Raw genomic sequence first — 16022 nt, 5'->3', positions numbered from 1 at the left:
GGCATTCACTTAGCAGGTCGTCACTGGGGGGCATTTTCTTGATGTGCTATTCAGTATGCTGGACTTGGGGTGAAACCCTCCGTGCATTGTCCGTCTGTCAGATACTGGCTGGTTTTCTGACCCCCTCCTGCATATCTGTGAAATCCATAGTTCATTGCCTCTTTTCAGGATGGAACTGCACATGTTAGAGTGGCCTTTTATTGTGACCAACCTGTGCAATAATCATGCTGTCTAATCAGCACCTTGATATGCCACACCTGTCTTGGCTTATCGGATTATCTCGGCAAAGAAGAAGAGCTCACTAACACAGATTTAAACAAGTTTGTGAACAAAATTTGAGAGGAATAGGCCTTTTGTGTACATAGAAGAAGTCTTAGATCTTTGATTTCAACTCGTGAAAATTTATTTATTTATTTATTGTACAGTTAATGGCAAAATTCACCATGTCAAAGTAGTTACAGAAACAACATAGTCAACACAGAGCATTTGCATAACAACTGTAGCGATGGAGCAGGATAAACACTCCTGATGTGCCTGCATCTAAAGCCATGTTTGTGCGAGCAGATTTGTAACTATTTAAAATGAATGTGAAGTGAGTGTATAAATTGTAAGTACAAAATGAAACAAATCAAAATAAGTGAGGAGATCTGTAAATGTGTTGACTAATTTTGTAAATTATTTTTCTTTCAACTTCAGGCCAAATTCTAATCTTTACCCTCGCCGAAGAGGAGGCGAGGGTATTGCAATTGGGTGCGTTTGTCTGTTTGTCTGTCTGTCTGTCTGTTTGTCTGTCCGAGCGCATAATTCAAAAACTAGTAACCCAATCGACTTGAAATCTTTACACAAGCAAGGTTCTGTCGGTGGCTCGGTCCTCCCAGGGAATGGCGTTGATCCGGATCCGGATCTGGATCCAGATTCTAGAATTATTTTTACATCTGGAATCGTGCCTGTGCTGTAAACTGCCACTTTAAGAGGGAGGGACACGAATGGCATGATGGGAAAAAGAGTCCAGAAGGACTCTTGTAGTACGTTCCGGAGCAGCAAGCTAGAGCAGGTTTGGCCCATCTGATCCGGAAGCCCTGTTTACTGTCTCACATGATCGAATAGTCTATTGGAGGCGAGGGTCTGCAATCTCTGATTGTGGTTTTCTAGTTGTTTTTGTTTCAAGTTTTGCAGTGAGGTTTTTTTCCAGTTACAAATAAATGGCTGCACTTATTGCACTTTCTACACCTTCGCGGTGCCCACAGCGCTTTACAATTAAGCCTCACATTCACACACTCATTCATACTCCAGTGGACGGCTGCTATAATTGTACAATATTCATTGCATTTCTTAAAGGTTTCAGTATGATTTGAAGGCACGCCACAGAACAGTGTAAGCATCACAGGCTCTGCCCTTAAAATAGTTTGAGTCATACCTGGCAGATAGGAGTTTGTACGTTTGGTCACCTCTCTGTTGAATATTCAGTTGAATATTGATTCATTTTTGGAGCCCCTCAAGGCTCCATTTTATTTGGCAGCTGTTATTTATCATTTTAAACCTGCTCATCAGTTTGACAGCTGTTGGTTGTTTTAAATGTACTGTATGAATATAATTTGACTTTGATGGCAGAGGTTATGTGTCAAAAGAGACGTGGACCTGAATTGTTTCTGACGACTTCTTTGAGCTCTATTTCCAGCTCATAAAATCTACATTTTCATCCAGTACACGCCTGTGATGGGCTTTGAAGTAAACAATGTTTGCACAGTGACACTTAGTTCAAGTTGCCTTGGAACATCTTGCAATTGTTGTTTAATTTGAAAGAGATGTCAAAATAATAAATACATTAAGGCTGCATTAAATATCTTCTGAACACGGTTTAATAATGAATATGATTGTATGTCGACCATTGTTCTCTATTGTCTGACAAATGTGTGATATTGAACATGACATACAAAGAAGAAAACATCTAGTGCAAAAATCTTTTCCTGGCAGTGGGAAATGACTCAATTGCTTATTTTTTGTGGGTTTTATTTAAAAGATATGCATGCAAGTACGTATTTTTCATGTCTTTTGATCCTTTAATTTGTCTCCAGTAGAGTTTAGAGCTTTGCAGTGCTCTTCCTTTATGGATTTGCGTTAAAAGGAGCTATGCAACACTTAAGTACATTTGATTGTAGAGTATCTGGGATGACTCAAGCAAATGAAAAAAAAAATCTGATCTTTACTATTGAAAGATCAAATGCAGTTTGACACAGAAAGAGTATAAAGATTTTCTGTCTGTATGTTAAGGAGGTGTTGTTGCTATGTGGAGGGGTTTAATATATATACAATAATTTTCATTTACAAATAGTTAAAAACTAATACAGTATATTCATATTAAAGAGGGCACTAACCAAATAAACAGGGTGTGTTTTGTTTGAGCTTATTACGGCGCCTCATAGACTGACGCTAAGTGAATTAACAAACATAAACATGCCTGCTGGTGGGTCATGAATATATTAGCATAAATACTGACCAGACATACCATTATTATTTATTAAATTAGTGCATGTAAACGCACAATTTCATGTGCACACCAACACACACACAGAGGCACCAAAGGAATTTAGGTCAACAGCCTTGAATTAGAAAGCGTTAAAGCTTATTTAGACTGATTAACACGACTGCTGTATTGTATGTTTGCCTTACTTTTTTGGCAGCTGATATTAACCATTACCAATTCAGTATGCAATATCAACGCTAAGACGTGAGTGTGTGTGTGAGTGTGTGTGTGTGTGTGTGTGTGTCTCTCGCTCTCTCTCGGCCCTGGTTTGTTGCAGTTCTTGGGTCTCTGAAGCATTTAGAAATGGGATCTGCTTCCTATCGTTTGTGTTGACTCTTCTCCCTTCCAGTGTCTCTTCTAATCCATGCTCCACATGGCCATCATCCTCTCATCTTCTACTTATGGTTAATACAAGTTCATTATCTTGAGAGACGTTTGGTCAAATCTCCAGACAGTGAAGCTAATCCCAATTTTAGCAATGAAGCCTGATTTGTTTTTACAGTATGTGATTGGAGTAACACACAGGAAGATATTATTATTCTTTTATGCATTTCAATTCTAAAAATATTTTGATTAAAGAGTAGATTGACAGGTGACCTTTGTAACAGTACATCTGAGTTTTCAATGCATCAGTTAAATTATTCCGTTTGCAGGCGACAAACTTTCAAATGTGACACATCTGTGGACTATTTCGGTCCACAAAACAGACTACTATGAAATGCTGCTTATGAGGAATTGTTTGCTTGGAAACACTTCCACTGTGGTAATGATGAATGAATGTTTTTTTTTCTCTCGTCATCAACGTTTACGGTTTCATTTACTGAATTATTACAAGAACTTTACAAGAACATTTTAATATAAAGTGGTAATATATGCATGGTGTGAAAAATGTGCACAGTGCGGATATTGACCAGGAATAGCAAGAAGCAACAATCCACACACCTTCATTTTCAGTTCTGATTAAATGGCTTGGTTAGCAATATATAAATTTGCACTCACTTTCCCAGACTCACAGATAGCAAACAAGTATTTGGCAAAGCACTGAAGTTATGAATGTTTGACAGGTGTATGGAATTTGTCAAAAATGCTGATAGTGTTAAACTTGAACAAAAAACAAATGCAGCTTTGACATGGACAGATTTTTTCCTCTCACTCATGCTTCCTCCCTCCCTGCCTGTCTCTGGCAGTAGCGTTTTATGTGTGCTATTCAGGCCTATGCAGGTGTGCCCAAAAAGTAAAAGCTAGAGGATTTCCCAGGTTCCAAAATCAGAACCGGGGAAATCTCAAGACTGAGCTGATATGATTGAACACAATAAATTAATCTATGCATCTATTCATAAACTAATAGAACTGATTATTCTAAAAACATTTTATACAGTCTGTCAAAGTATTTACCATTGACAGCCTATAGGAGAGCAGTATATGCATGTGGACGGTTTCAGGATTTTTCATGTTCATTACACATAGCCAGTCTTTTTACATTCCATCACTTATTTGTGAACACATGCACTGCATATGCAAGTGTATAGTAAACTAGACTACACCACTGTTCCATGATGGAGCCACTGTTTTAACTGTGGTCTCATCCATAAAAGCTCATCCCCAAGCACCGATCATCCACTCTTTATACCATCTTTAACGTTTGGTATTTTATTCACTCCTCCCTGTGCAATGTGTGCACTCCTGTGTTAGATGTAAAGGCAAATATCAAAAGTCAAAGGTAATTGGTCAGATTGTTTGTTGATGGATTTACAAATGTTTCTGTCATGACTGAATTTTATTTAAATTAATCATGACATGCCTGAGACACATGTAAGTCGGCACGACCCCTGTCACCGCTTTACACACAGCAGCTACAAGAGGAAGCAGCTGTCTATTGTCTGTCACAGCGGATAGAGAAGCGAGTGCAAGCTTACATTTCCTGATGAAACAGTCCTCTGTTTTTGGCCAATGATAACACCGATGGCATATCAAATGCGAAAGGGACTGAGAAGCGTGCCAAATGGACACATTACTGGGCAGAGTTTATCTGGCAATCTATGTATGACTAGCTGAGAGTAAACACAATAGTTTTCTGAAAAATCAGACCCAGGAATCACTGGAGACATTCAATAACCAACAGCACATGGGCTGGAAAGCTTGGTGCCATTTTGAGTGTGGAATCACATGAATTTCGTTTCATAAGGAACAAGTGTCTCTCATAGGCCAATTTTAATGCAGGTCTGGCCCTCTGTTGATAGATTATCCACTCTAATTATGAGAAGACCTGAGGTGGCCTTGGAGCTGATCATGTGTGAGGGATGGATGTTTCTCATCATGTTCTCAGATGAGTCTGGCTTTAGAAACTGCTGGTGCATTTTAATGTCAATGATGATGAGCTTTGGAAACAATTATACCACCATCATGCTAAATCTATCTGGAGTCTGCATGTCTTTGAAAGCATAGTTTGTGTCTATCACACACACACACACACACACACTGGACAATTATCCAACCACCATCACTCTGAATGACTAATATTTTTTTCTGTGTCTCTGCACAGCTAATGATTGTTGTGTGGCAATCTGTGTGTGCTTGGCCACCTAAGCTTTTGACCTCTCAAGTGCAAATGTATTTTTCTGTGTGTTTGATATGATGTGTCTCAACAAATTGCTCATGCACACACACACACACACACAGTTTCCAGACTGACAGCCAAATGGCCATTAGATCATAAAGTTCATAAGGTACCTCAAATTTAGCATTTCTTCTGCAGATTGATCACCGTTGCTGTTGCTAACCTTGTTTATAGAAAGGATATCTTCAAAGTTTGTCAGTCACTGTCGTGAAACGGTTTCTGCCAAAGCCTTGTAATTTGTAGACAAGAGCTACAATCCTACTACTGTAGACCCCGTGAGGGGTCACCACAGCAAATCGACCTTTTCCACTTCACACTGCAGGGTTCGACATTAACGGCTGCATTATCCCTCTGCAATGTTTTTTTTTTTTTCAGGGCATACAATGATAGTTGCTCGGTATTTCTAATCTATGTACATGCCTCTTTCTAGAGGGAGTGTGTGAGATTTGGCTGACCAGTGAGGACACAGGCGCTTATGGTAGAGACATAGGAACGGACCTTCCTACATTGCTTTGGAAATTGGTGGATGAGATTCCAGAAGGAGCCATGCTGAGGCTGGGAATGACCAACCCACCGTATATCCTGGAACACCTAGAGGTATGTGAACCACCCATTTCCCCAGAATTATCATCAGACACAATAATACATCACAGATAAATAAAACTGAATGCTAGGAAGATAATTTCTTTTCACTATTAGCGTCTATTTTGTCTCTTGTGTGATGACTTTCTGTGAACAAATAATATTACTTTGTCTAGATTTAATAAACTAAATGCCTGTCTGGTTTGCTTACCAAGCAGTTTAGCTGCACGACTCATACTCCATTCATTATTGCAGCTCATTTTCTGCTCTCCCTAATGAGTCAATTAAGGACCATTGTGTCCTCTTTAGCAGCCTCATTTTATCAGTTATTACTGTCTTCCCTAATGGAACAATGGACATTGTTAACCCTTCTTTCTCTTGTACGCTTTCGAGCCCCCTCTCTGTGTTTTTGTGTTTGCGTAATCATTTCCCACCACATCCAGCTTTTGCTTTCGAACAACAAATCAACCCAGATTTAGATAATTTGTCCAAATAGTTTGAATAAATGAAATATGAAGCCTAAAAACATTGACTCGTTTTTGTTTTATGGTCAGTGTGGTTTTGTTAACATTTTGTTGTAAAATTAATAAACCCAATCAGCAAAATGAAACTAAATGTACAGCTGTAGAGAGGAGCTGTCTACACAACTTCCCAAATAAATGTATTTTATAGTACAAATATGATGAAGGGAAAATGTTTTGTTCATATTTTGTGAAATTTATTTGTTTTATGTTTATCTAGAATGAATTGCCAAAATATTATGTGAAGTGCAACATAATGGAGCATATCAATTACATCATACCATAAAAATCAAAACTTAAAGCTAAAATAGCATTTTTACATTTGAACACAAGAGGGGTAGAATGAGTTCAACCGTATCTTTTATTTTGGATTTCTATTATAGATGTTTGTGGTTCTGTACTTCATCTGTGAAGTATATGGTTATGCATACCTGAGTTACATTTTCTGATATTGGTTCTCTCTGGCTGTGGAGCATTCGAGGTAGCAACTTACAAGAAAATAGTGAACTTGACTGTTTTTGTTTAAACTACACGAGTCTTGAGTTGGTCATGCTTTTTAGTATTCATAGCTTGAAGAATGTTGTTGGGGAAGTATAGAATATAGAAATATAAATAGAATAGTGGACATGGATGATAAAACAGGGTGAGTATCCATCCATCCACCCACCCATCTTCCACCGCTTATCTGAGGCCGGGTTGCAGAGGCAACTTTCTCAGCAGGGACTTCCAGACTTCCCTCTCCCCAGCCACCTCCTCCAGCTCTTCCAGGGGGATCCGGAGGCATTCCCAGCCCAGCTGTGAGACATAGTCTCTCCAGCATGTCCCAGGTCTTCCCCGAGGCCTCCTCCCAGTGGGAAATGCACGGATCACCTCCCCGGGGGGCATCTGAAATAGATGCCCCAGCCACCTCAACTGACTCCTCTCGATGTGGAGGAGCAGCGGCTCTACTCCGAGTTCCTCCCTGGTGACTGAGCTCCTCACCCCGTCTCTAAGGGTCCCCACCCCAGCCACCCTGCGCAGGAAACAGTTTTGAATGAAACAGCGAAGGAAAATTGGAGCTCATAGATTAATTAAATGAGGACAGAAAATAAAAAAATGGGGATGAAGGCTCAGGGAAAGATATAAGGTGTAAGAGAAGTGGGGAAAGTGCTGTGGGAAGCAGCAATGGGGGTTGTAATTAACCAGGGGTTAATGGAGGTGGCTAATTGTCCCCCACATGTATAGGTAGGCTTTCTGCTTGGCTACATTACAATTAAAAAAAAACCACCCTCCTAATGATAGGGAATAACAATTAACTGATAATTAGAAATATACTAGGATGACACACTAGTTTAATCTGTGTGTGTGTGTTAAGAATAATTTCATTTGCCACTGGGCCTTTTAGTGTTAATGTCCATGCCTTGATTTGAATTATATATTTTTTGCTTTATTTCCTCAGTCAATTAACCTACATAAGGAAAGATAAGAACTCATCTTTAACTTACCATTGTCTTTTATATCTACTCTCCCCATTCAACCTTTATGCTTCTCCTTGCATCTGACAGGGAACGCACCATAATTTATTGCATACATTTCAGAAATGTATTTCTTTTTTCTGTTCCATCTGTCTGTCAAACTGTAAATATGCACACACACACACACACACACACACGAAGATGTGAAACAAGAATTAACTGTCTTTTCTAGTTTTGCTCCTTGTGACTCCACACACTTGTAAATGTGCACGGAGTGACTTCAATGAGTCATTTATTGAGAAAAGGTTAACATTATCGTGATGGTAAATGTATAGTTTAGTTTTTGTCTGGCTCAAGTTGGCATGGTATTATTAAATGTAGAAGAAAAACAACCCATTTAGATTAAAAGGAAATATGTTTTCATGAAAATTGTTCACCTTTAATCTTTTTATAAACTCAATCTTTATTTCCTGCTTCCTTCTCATCTCTGCACCTTGAAGGACCATTGCCATTTTCGTCTTTTTTCTTCCATTTCTGTCTTGATGACTGTAATCACAGGCATAAAATATATATAGAGAGTGGCATGATTATGTTGAAGACCAGATCTTGAAGGTAGATTCATTCCTCATCTTAAGCAAAGGCCAACATATAACCCCTTGCCTTTTCTTTTGAAGAACACGAGCACTTATAAAACAACATCGTGCTGAATGGCTGTGATTGAAACTGAAAAGGCCAAGATAAATCTCCACTTGTGCTAAAAGATCGCTGTTTCTCACGGACACTCTCAGATCAACACGTTTTTACTGTCTCCCTAGGGCACATGAGAACACACTGTTTCCTCTCGTGGAGCCAGTTTTTTTTTTCTGACAGATGAAGACAGCCTCATAGTACCATTTGCTGATTGGAGGAGTTAAAGGCCCAATCTCCTCTCGATGGCCACTTGTATCCGACGTTTTAACTGATTGCATCACGCCATCCGTAGGCATTTTTACTTGAGTATTTGGAAGTAAAAATGACTCAAGCAATTCTACTTTTTCTCTTACTTTAAAACTTAAAGTTGAACTATATTTACAAGATGCTTTATTATATACAAATAATATTTAGAAACTCATTGATGATCCATTGATCATCTTATCTGGAGGATACCTGGCAAGCTATACATTTTCAACCCTGACAAACATAAATACATACATGAGCCATGATGATTTTACCTGAATGTCATTATTGTACAGATCTTTGACATTTGAGATATAAGATGACTGAAAAAATTTACATTTGTCATTTTTTCTATTGCATATATCCAAAACAATATTAACTACATTCTTCAAATGAAAGGAGAATGCTTCTGATACTGATTTTATTTTAGTTTTTCTGATAATAGCATAATGAGTTTACCTGCAAAGGAATAAGCTTCAGTATATAAATAAAATGATCATTGCCATTAGAAAGAATAAGAGTAAGATTATACAACCTCTATAAAAGAACCCTGTCAGACCAAGAGGACTGGATTAGTGGTTGTCTGTTAATATATATAAATTCAGTACAGTGTGGCATTCAGAATCATGTGCACTTAATTTTCCTTTCTTTGTACAACATATTGATTTTATCTATTGTTTGATGTGCAACTGGCTCAATACGAGCTCCAGTGAAAATCAAGCGCATCCCTGAAGTGTTTGAAATGTTTAACACCATTGGGAGCTCAGTCCTTCTTTTTCCTGCTGCATATATTTTCTACAACACTACACGCTAGTGCACACACATGGGAATCTGACTTATTATCTTGGGAACTGCTTGTAGTATCGTTTAGCCTCCCAAGGGTGAACCCTGTTAACAGTGTGTGGGTTTCTGTGGATGTCAGAGTTCACTACTTTTTATTTATTTATTTATCAGTTTGATTTAGAGCATTCCTTTCCATCTGACTTTAACATTTTCTTTATGTATATTAACACTGTCGTGTGCAATTACTGTTATTTATTTATCCATCAAGTATGCACCATAGAGTAATGTTGAGAGTGCACTGATTCAGAACGTGTATGTCCTTGGAAACTCCCTCTAACTCAGAGTTAGTCCTCCTGCTAGTATTGAGTTTATTGTCAGCAGTTGTGTTTTATCTTGAACAACTTGAACAGTTAAACACCTTTTTTATTTTTGCCTGGTACAACCTTTAAAGCATTTTTTTTTGTCTCCTCCATTCCACCTTCTCTTTTCTTCTCTATTTCGTGCCAAATATACTGTCAATCCATAAATTAAATTTTATTTTATTTATGTTAAATATGAACGACTGTGGGAAGTATTTAGACAAAATACCAACCCAAACTCAATTACATTTAATAGATTATCTGTTCTGTTATATCATACATTTTTTAGGTATTATGACACTTATGAAATGTTCTCTCTCTCATACATGTTCTTTTATGTCATATCTGATGTGCAGGGGTTTAATATTAGATCCTTTGAAATAAACTTGTTGAGATTAAGTTAGATAATTTCTTGTCCATCTGAGTTCATGCCATTTGGCATTTTGATGTCAGTGATGATGAGCTTTGGAAACTCTTTAACACTGGACAATTACCATCATTCATCAGCGCCAATCTATCTGTCCTCTGCATGAACGCATAGTTTGTGTCTTTCAAACACACACACACACACATTTAGCTGATTTCTGTCACCAATCAAGCTCCATTTTCTCACTAAATTAATTCTTTCTAATTTGGAGCTTCCATTGGTCAGACCTCTGTGCTGCACTGTATCTGTGTGTGCCGGTGTGCGTGTGCTTTTTGTCTGTGTATGAAGGCAGGAACATTTTACAATATATCTTAATTGAGAAGATGGACTGCAATCAGTGTATTCTTGTAGGAAATCATTGAATAATTTCTTCCCCTCATTTTCTTCTTCTCCTTCCTGTGTTGATTATCATGGTAATCGGGATTCTGACATCTGTCACCTCTTTATTTCGATGTGGATTAATCAAAGTAAGAGTGGGTGAAAAAAAGAACCTTTCATGCCTCATTTAATGTAGCCTTGTCACATCACTCCTGAAAATGCCTTTGGTAAAACTGCCAAAGTGGAGACATGACTCATAGTTCTGTGTGTTCTCTTTAGTGCCCCGTTTTATATGCTGAGATCATAGATCTATATTACCGATTTACCATAATAAAAAAATGTCAGTAAGTTCCAAAATTAAATTATGTGATGTGTAACAGAGTGTTTAAAAATAATAAAAGAAAGTGGATATTTGTTGTTGAAGTTCTAGAGTAAATGGAGTACAGGAAGTGCCATGGAAAGTTAATGATTCCTTAATTTATTCAAAACTAGCAGTCCCCATTGACCAGAAACATCTGTGAAATTTTGCATTGCTTGATAATTTTATCCATGTAGAATATCAAAGTAACTTGTATTATTGTCCATATATTCTGTTGCATAAACAATAGTTTTGCAGAGATAAATCAAGATTATTGTCTTCAAAAGTTTTTTTTAGCATCAATTTATTAATGCCAATGCTTGAACTGTTCAAAATGTTACTTACTGTTTTTGTTTCTATGTTTTTTAAAACTCAGTGAAGGGATAGTGGCATTTTGTCACAGACTAAAAACAGCAGATCAGAAAGAAACTCGCATATGAAACATGCAAACACAGTTTTTTTCTCCTCTTCACCTCATCAGGAGATGGCTAAGATACTGAATCATCCACGTGTCTACGCTTTCCTTCATGTTCCAGTCCAGTCTGCCTCTGACAGCGTCCTGATGGACATGAAGAGAGAATATTGCATCAGTGACTTCAAGACAGTGGTGGACTTCCTCAAAGAGCGGTAAGACAGATTGTGTTCTAACTGACTAAAGGAGGATTTGGGCGCTAATTACATCAGTGTTGTGGTTGCATGTTTTATTTCACTTTTTTCATTTAACATATCCTGGTGACTATTCTTTTAAAATGATTCCATTCTGTATTATTTTGCATTCATATTTGATTTTCTAATTTCATGTACCAATGCCTGTAATAGAATGAGCTAGTTTTTCACACGGGCACTGTGTGTTCATTGTGTATATCCATTGTTACCTGGTGACACAGATAATTGACACATTTGCCACGGTAAGTGCAAGTCTACCTTTTCGTTATTTTGCATCACATTTAACAACACACATTGGGAGCAGGATGGAAACATGTTCATTTTCCTTTTTTATAATGTGGTCTGGATGAATATACAATTCTGAGGGCGGTATGGTTTCCATTAAGTCCATATAGTGATCATCTGTGAAGTTGTCCCAGTGAAGCTGTTCAGCATTCCAAATTAATATGCCAGCCGTGGACACCTAAACAAAAATTACATGCAAAAAAAATCTCACTTGTCATTCAGCTCGCTACTCATCATACATGGCTTACCATTTGTCATTTATTTATATTGTTAAGCAATACAATGTTGAATTATCTGTTTTACTCATTAACATACAGTCCAGCTGAGTGGAATTAATATATATATTCCACATTTAAAGTCTTATCTAGGGCTTATCTTATTTAATGGACTAGAGGAGGATCTTACCATTACATAGGATTTTAATAGGTTGGTAATGGCTTTTCCATGTATTCGTCAAACTCTAAGGTATAACAAGGGAAGCTACGTTCTGACTTATGACACATTTAATGGCCTTCAAGGTGTCCTAGTCCATTAATTCCTGATGATGGACACCTCCTCAGATATTACCCCTTTCTTTTACTTGCAGATACTTAGAACTGTTATTTATTGCCACTGTCGTCTGAAATGTCACTGACATCATGGAAACGTAAAATGTCCAGCAAAGTGATAATGAGGATGATGGATCATGATGAGCTAGACTATTTTTTTCAAATAGACTTATATATAAATTAATTGTCAGCAGATATAGTACAGAGAACGATTACTGCTTGAGTTTAGGGGATATCATTTTTCTCTCTCCATCTGTTATCTTTTTACTCATCTCGTGTTTTTTAATTTTATTTTCAGGTCGCTGTATCTTTTGTTTTTCTTTATCCAAGGGACTGCATAACTTAAAATTTTAATTTTGCCTTTGTTGTCTTCTACTTAGCACACAATTACATCTTTGAGCCCTGCCAGCTTCTGATCCAGTGCATTGCATGGTTTTTTTCTTCCTCAAAAGTCTTACCTTTTAAGGTCTCTAAAAGGGCATCAGGGAGCTGAGGAGTGATAGTCCTGTGTTTTCATGGACTCTGACTTGGATGATTTGAGTTCAGTATTTGAGCTCTACAGTACAATACACTGTCATGCAGCAGTTAACAACATAAATATTACAGCTCAATCAGACAAGAGGAAAATCAACTGAAAATGGCAGCATTGTTTGGAGACAAAACAGTCTGGTCAAGCAGAGGACAAGATCGGTCACCATATCGCAGGGACGTGAATGATTGTTGTTGCTGCCACACTCATTCATTGGAATATGCTAAACTTTACATTCTGTAATTTTATTAACGGTGTATTAAAGTGTTTTCACTGACACTTCTTTTGATAATGTTACTTGTAGACATGCAACTAGAATAATTCAAGGTTAACAGCGAGAGAGGGGGGGTTTCTCACGTTGGGGCTTGGTTGAGCCACATAAGGTTCACCTCAAAGAATGTAACACTGGACTTTGTGGATGATTGTGTGAGGTCAAAGCTTATCTGACTGGCAGAAGACAAATGTATTTCTCTTTACAAACAGGTTAATACCACCTGCACTGCAGAGGTCATGGGGAGTCGAGCACCTCTGGCCTTTCTTATCATGGCAAACCAGCACCCACACATACAGACACACATCAGACCTCCCTCTGCAAGATCCTTGACGACAAGGGATGTTGAGCTGTGTTTTGAACATGAGGCAGTATTACCTGAGTATTTGTTTTATTGTTTAAACTCAGATTTTTCCTTTATTTCCTTTTTAGTGGTGAGATATATGGTGTAATTGGTTTCTTTTCTGCAAGAGATTTCAAAAGTCTTGTCTTTTTGCACAGACTTTCTCCTCAATGTGTGAACTCTTGGAGTTGATGACCAGTGTACTTTTATTATGCAGTGTTGAAGTTGTAGCACCCACTAACAACCAAGATGGGGTGATTATCACCATTATGAAAATCATAGCTACACATGTTTATTTTAAATAACATCAACAGCTTTTCTTTGCACATAACTTGTCTAAATTCAGTCACATTTATCAAAGTTAAGGGTAAATCTAATTATCATTCAAATGTCAAACTCTTTGAAGAAAATTTAATTCTGAGTTTAAAAGGATAAAAAGTTGATATTTAACACAATTTCCACTGCAGGTTCTGGCTGACAAAGCTTCACCACTAAATTAATCCATATAATTAGAGAAAAATGCACTGAATACACTCCGTTTGAATAACGGATTTTTACAACTTTTAAGTGAATTGTTTTCTGTCATACATAATTTGAGCCATCAGTTTAAATAATTATTTCATTAAAATGCTCAATTTGTCTCTGACTGCCAATAGTTAATCTTTTTACGTCCTCTTCACTCTGCTTCGATCAATTAAAATGGCATAATGAATTACAGTCTTTATTTAATTGTGTATGGAGAAAATCCTGTAATGGTGGAATAAGGCTGTTACAGTTTGAGTTATTATGGTCAGAAAATCCTTTCCACATTTGTTTGATAATTTGCATTTATGTCTGGGCTGATTTTCCCAGAAGTACTCTGTAGGATGAAATGTCTCTGAGGGGCCAAAGATGAAACTCCTGCAAAAAGCAAAGTTGTCCCTCTGTGGGTTGAGGATTGGTGGTGAATGTGTGGTGGAACAGAATATGCCAGAGTTATGATGACGTTTTTTGGTTAGTTGAGTTGAGCTTAAATTGGAGGCTTTAAGCATGTGTAATCACATTAGCAGAAAACCATAGATGATGGGGGAGGGGAGTGTTTAGCTACCCTTAGGCCTTCAGTGGCATCCCTCAAGGCAGCTGGTTGGTTTCCTCAGATATTACAACCTCTGCACATCTATGCAGTCTCAGGCCATATGAATCCATAGGAAACACATTCATATAGTCAGTATACTGACAATTCAAAACTATAGCGACAAGGTGCACTTCTTTTTGCTCACTGTTTCCGAGGTTTGCTTAATTTTGAAGGCCCGATTGGATTAATCTGCGATCCCCAGAGCTCACTAGCAAAATGGCCTCAAAATATCTATGTCATCCATTATATATATACATATATATTCATTTAAATATTTGGTTGCTTGTCTACCCTATTTTATTCCATATTTTGTATTGGTTTAATGCATGTAGATGCAAGTTTTTATATGCTTACATTGATTGTGTTTACCTTCCAGTAATTAAATATTTGTTTTACCTAAACATAACTTTGCTCTTCCCTCTTATAGGTGACAAAGCTTTGCAGTTTATTCTCTTTTTAAATTCCAGCCTTAGTTTAATACATAAGTGGTGTGAAAACGTATTTGCGCCTTTCCTGACTTTGTTGTTGTTTTTTTGCTTGTTTGCCACATTTAAATGTTGGGGGGCAAGCATAGAAATAAGAGAAGCTGAGCGAGGGAAAGAATAGATGGTACAAGAGGTGGGAAGAGACGGTAGATTTGAGGCATACCTGTCTTACTCGTTGGACCACATTTCACGCCCCCTTTCTTCTTCTTTCCCGCCTGCTGATGATTGAGCAGGTAAATCAACAATGAAATAATGAGGGTTTCTGTTTGTGTTTTGACTCTTGGCCTTTGATCTGAAACAGAATAACTTTTTGTTTTTGTTGTTAATTCTTTCAACATGATATAATTGTCATGTTTATCTCTCTCTCCATTAATTTTAGTGTTCTCCCAGAGAACACTTGATTCTGAAGTATACAGTATAAAATTCAGAATGGGTCCTATGGCTTTTTGTGGTGTTGTAAATTACATTCAAGAGCGGTGCATTGCTGTTTCGGATTGGAGTCAGTTTAGTTTCTCTTATTTTGATCCTAATTACAATGATTGCCACTAGCAGCAACCAGACCCCTGAATCTAAATATTTTTTGGAGAATATTATATGTTACACCATAGATACTCTGATTTTGTTTTTATGTACACTAGAAAATAGTCACACTGCTGGAGTCCAATGTTTAGAAAAATATACCGATTATACTTATGCACACCTCGTCATCTCCATGCACATCTCACTATTAACGGAGAAACAATGGGTTCACAGAAACTCTTCCGCCATAATAAAAATAAAAATTGCTAGCAGCTTTAAAATACATTCTAATTATTTGTGACTCAATGAGTCACTTCCTACCACTTTTTCCACTCATCTAATGTTTATTTGTTGACTCCCACAGTCTTTGGTGTACGATCTTA

The 16022-nt window shown here is 37.5% G+C and overlaps 1 protein-coding gene across 1 annotated transcript in view; it reads left to right on the top strand.

Annotated features, from left to right (window-relative positions):
• cdkal1 (CDK5 regulatory subunit associated protein 1-like 1) overlaps positions 1-16022 on the top strand; it is a 123834-nt gene that overhangs the window by 60938 nt on the left and 46874 nt on the right. The window contains exons 9-10 of the mRNA XM_068758811.1: positions 5572-5738; positions 11361-11506. Of these exons, the coding sequence (XP_068614912.1) occupies positions 5572-5738; positions 11361-11506 (313 nt within the window). The remainder of the gene's footprint in view (positions 1-5571; positions 5739-11360; positions 11507-16022) is intronic.

Source organism: Brachionichthys hirsutus, chromosome 3 (genome assembly GCF_040956055.1).
Source record: "Brachionichthys hirsutus isolate HB-005 chromosome 3, CSIRO-AGI_Bhir_v1, whole genome shotgun sequence".
In the NCBI taxonomy this organism is placed as follows: Eukaryota; Metazoa; Chordata; class Actinopteri; order Lophiiformes; family Brachionichthyidae; genus Brachionichthys; species Brachionichthys hirsutus.
Note: the sequence above shows the minus strand (reverse complement) of the source record. Positions and strands in the feature narration are given on the sequence as shown.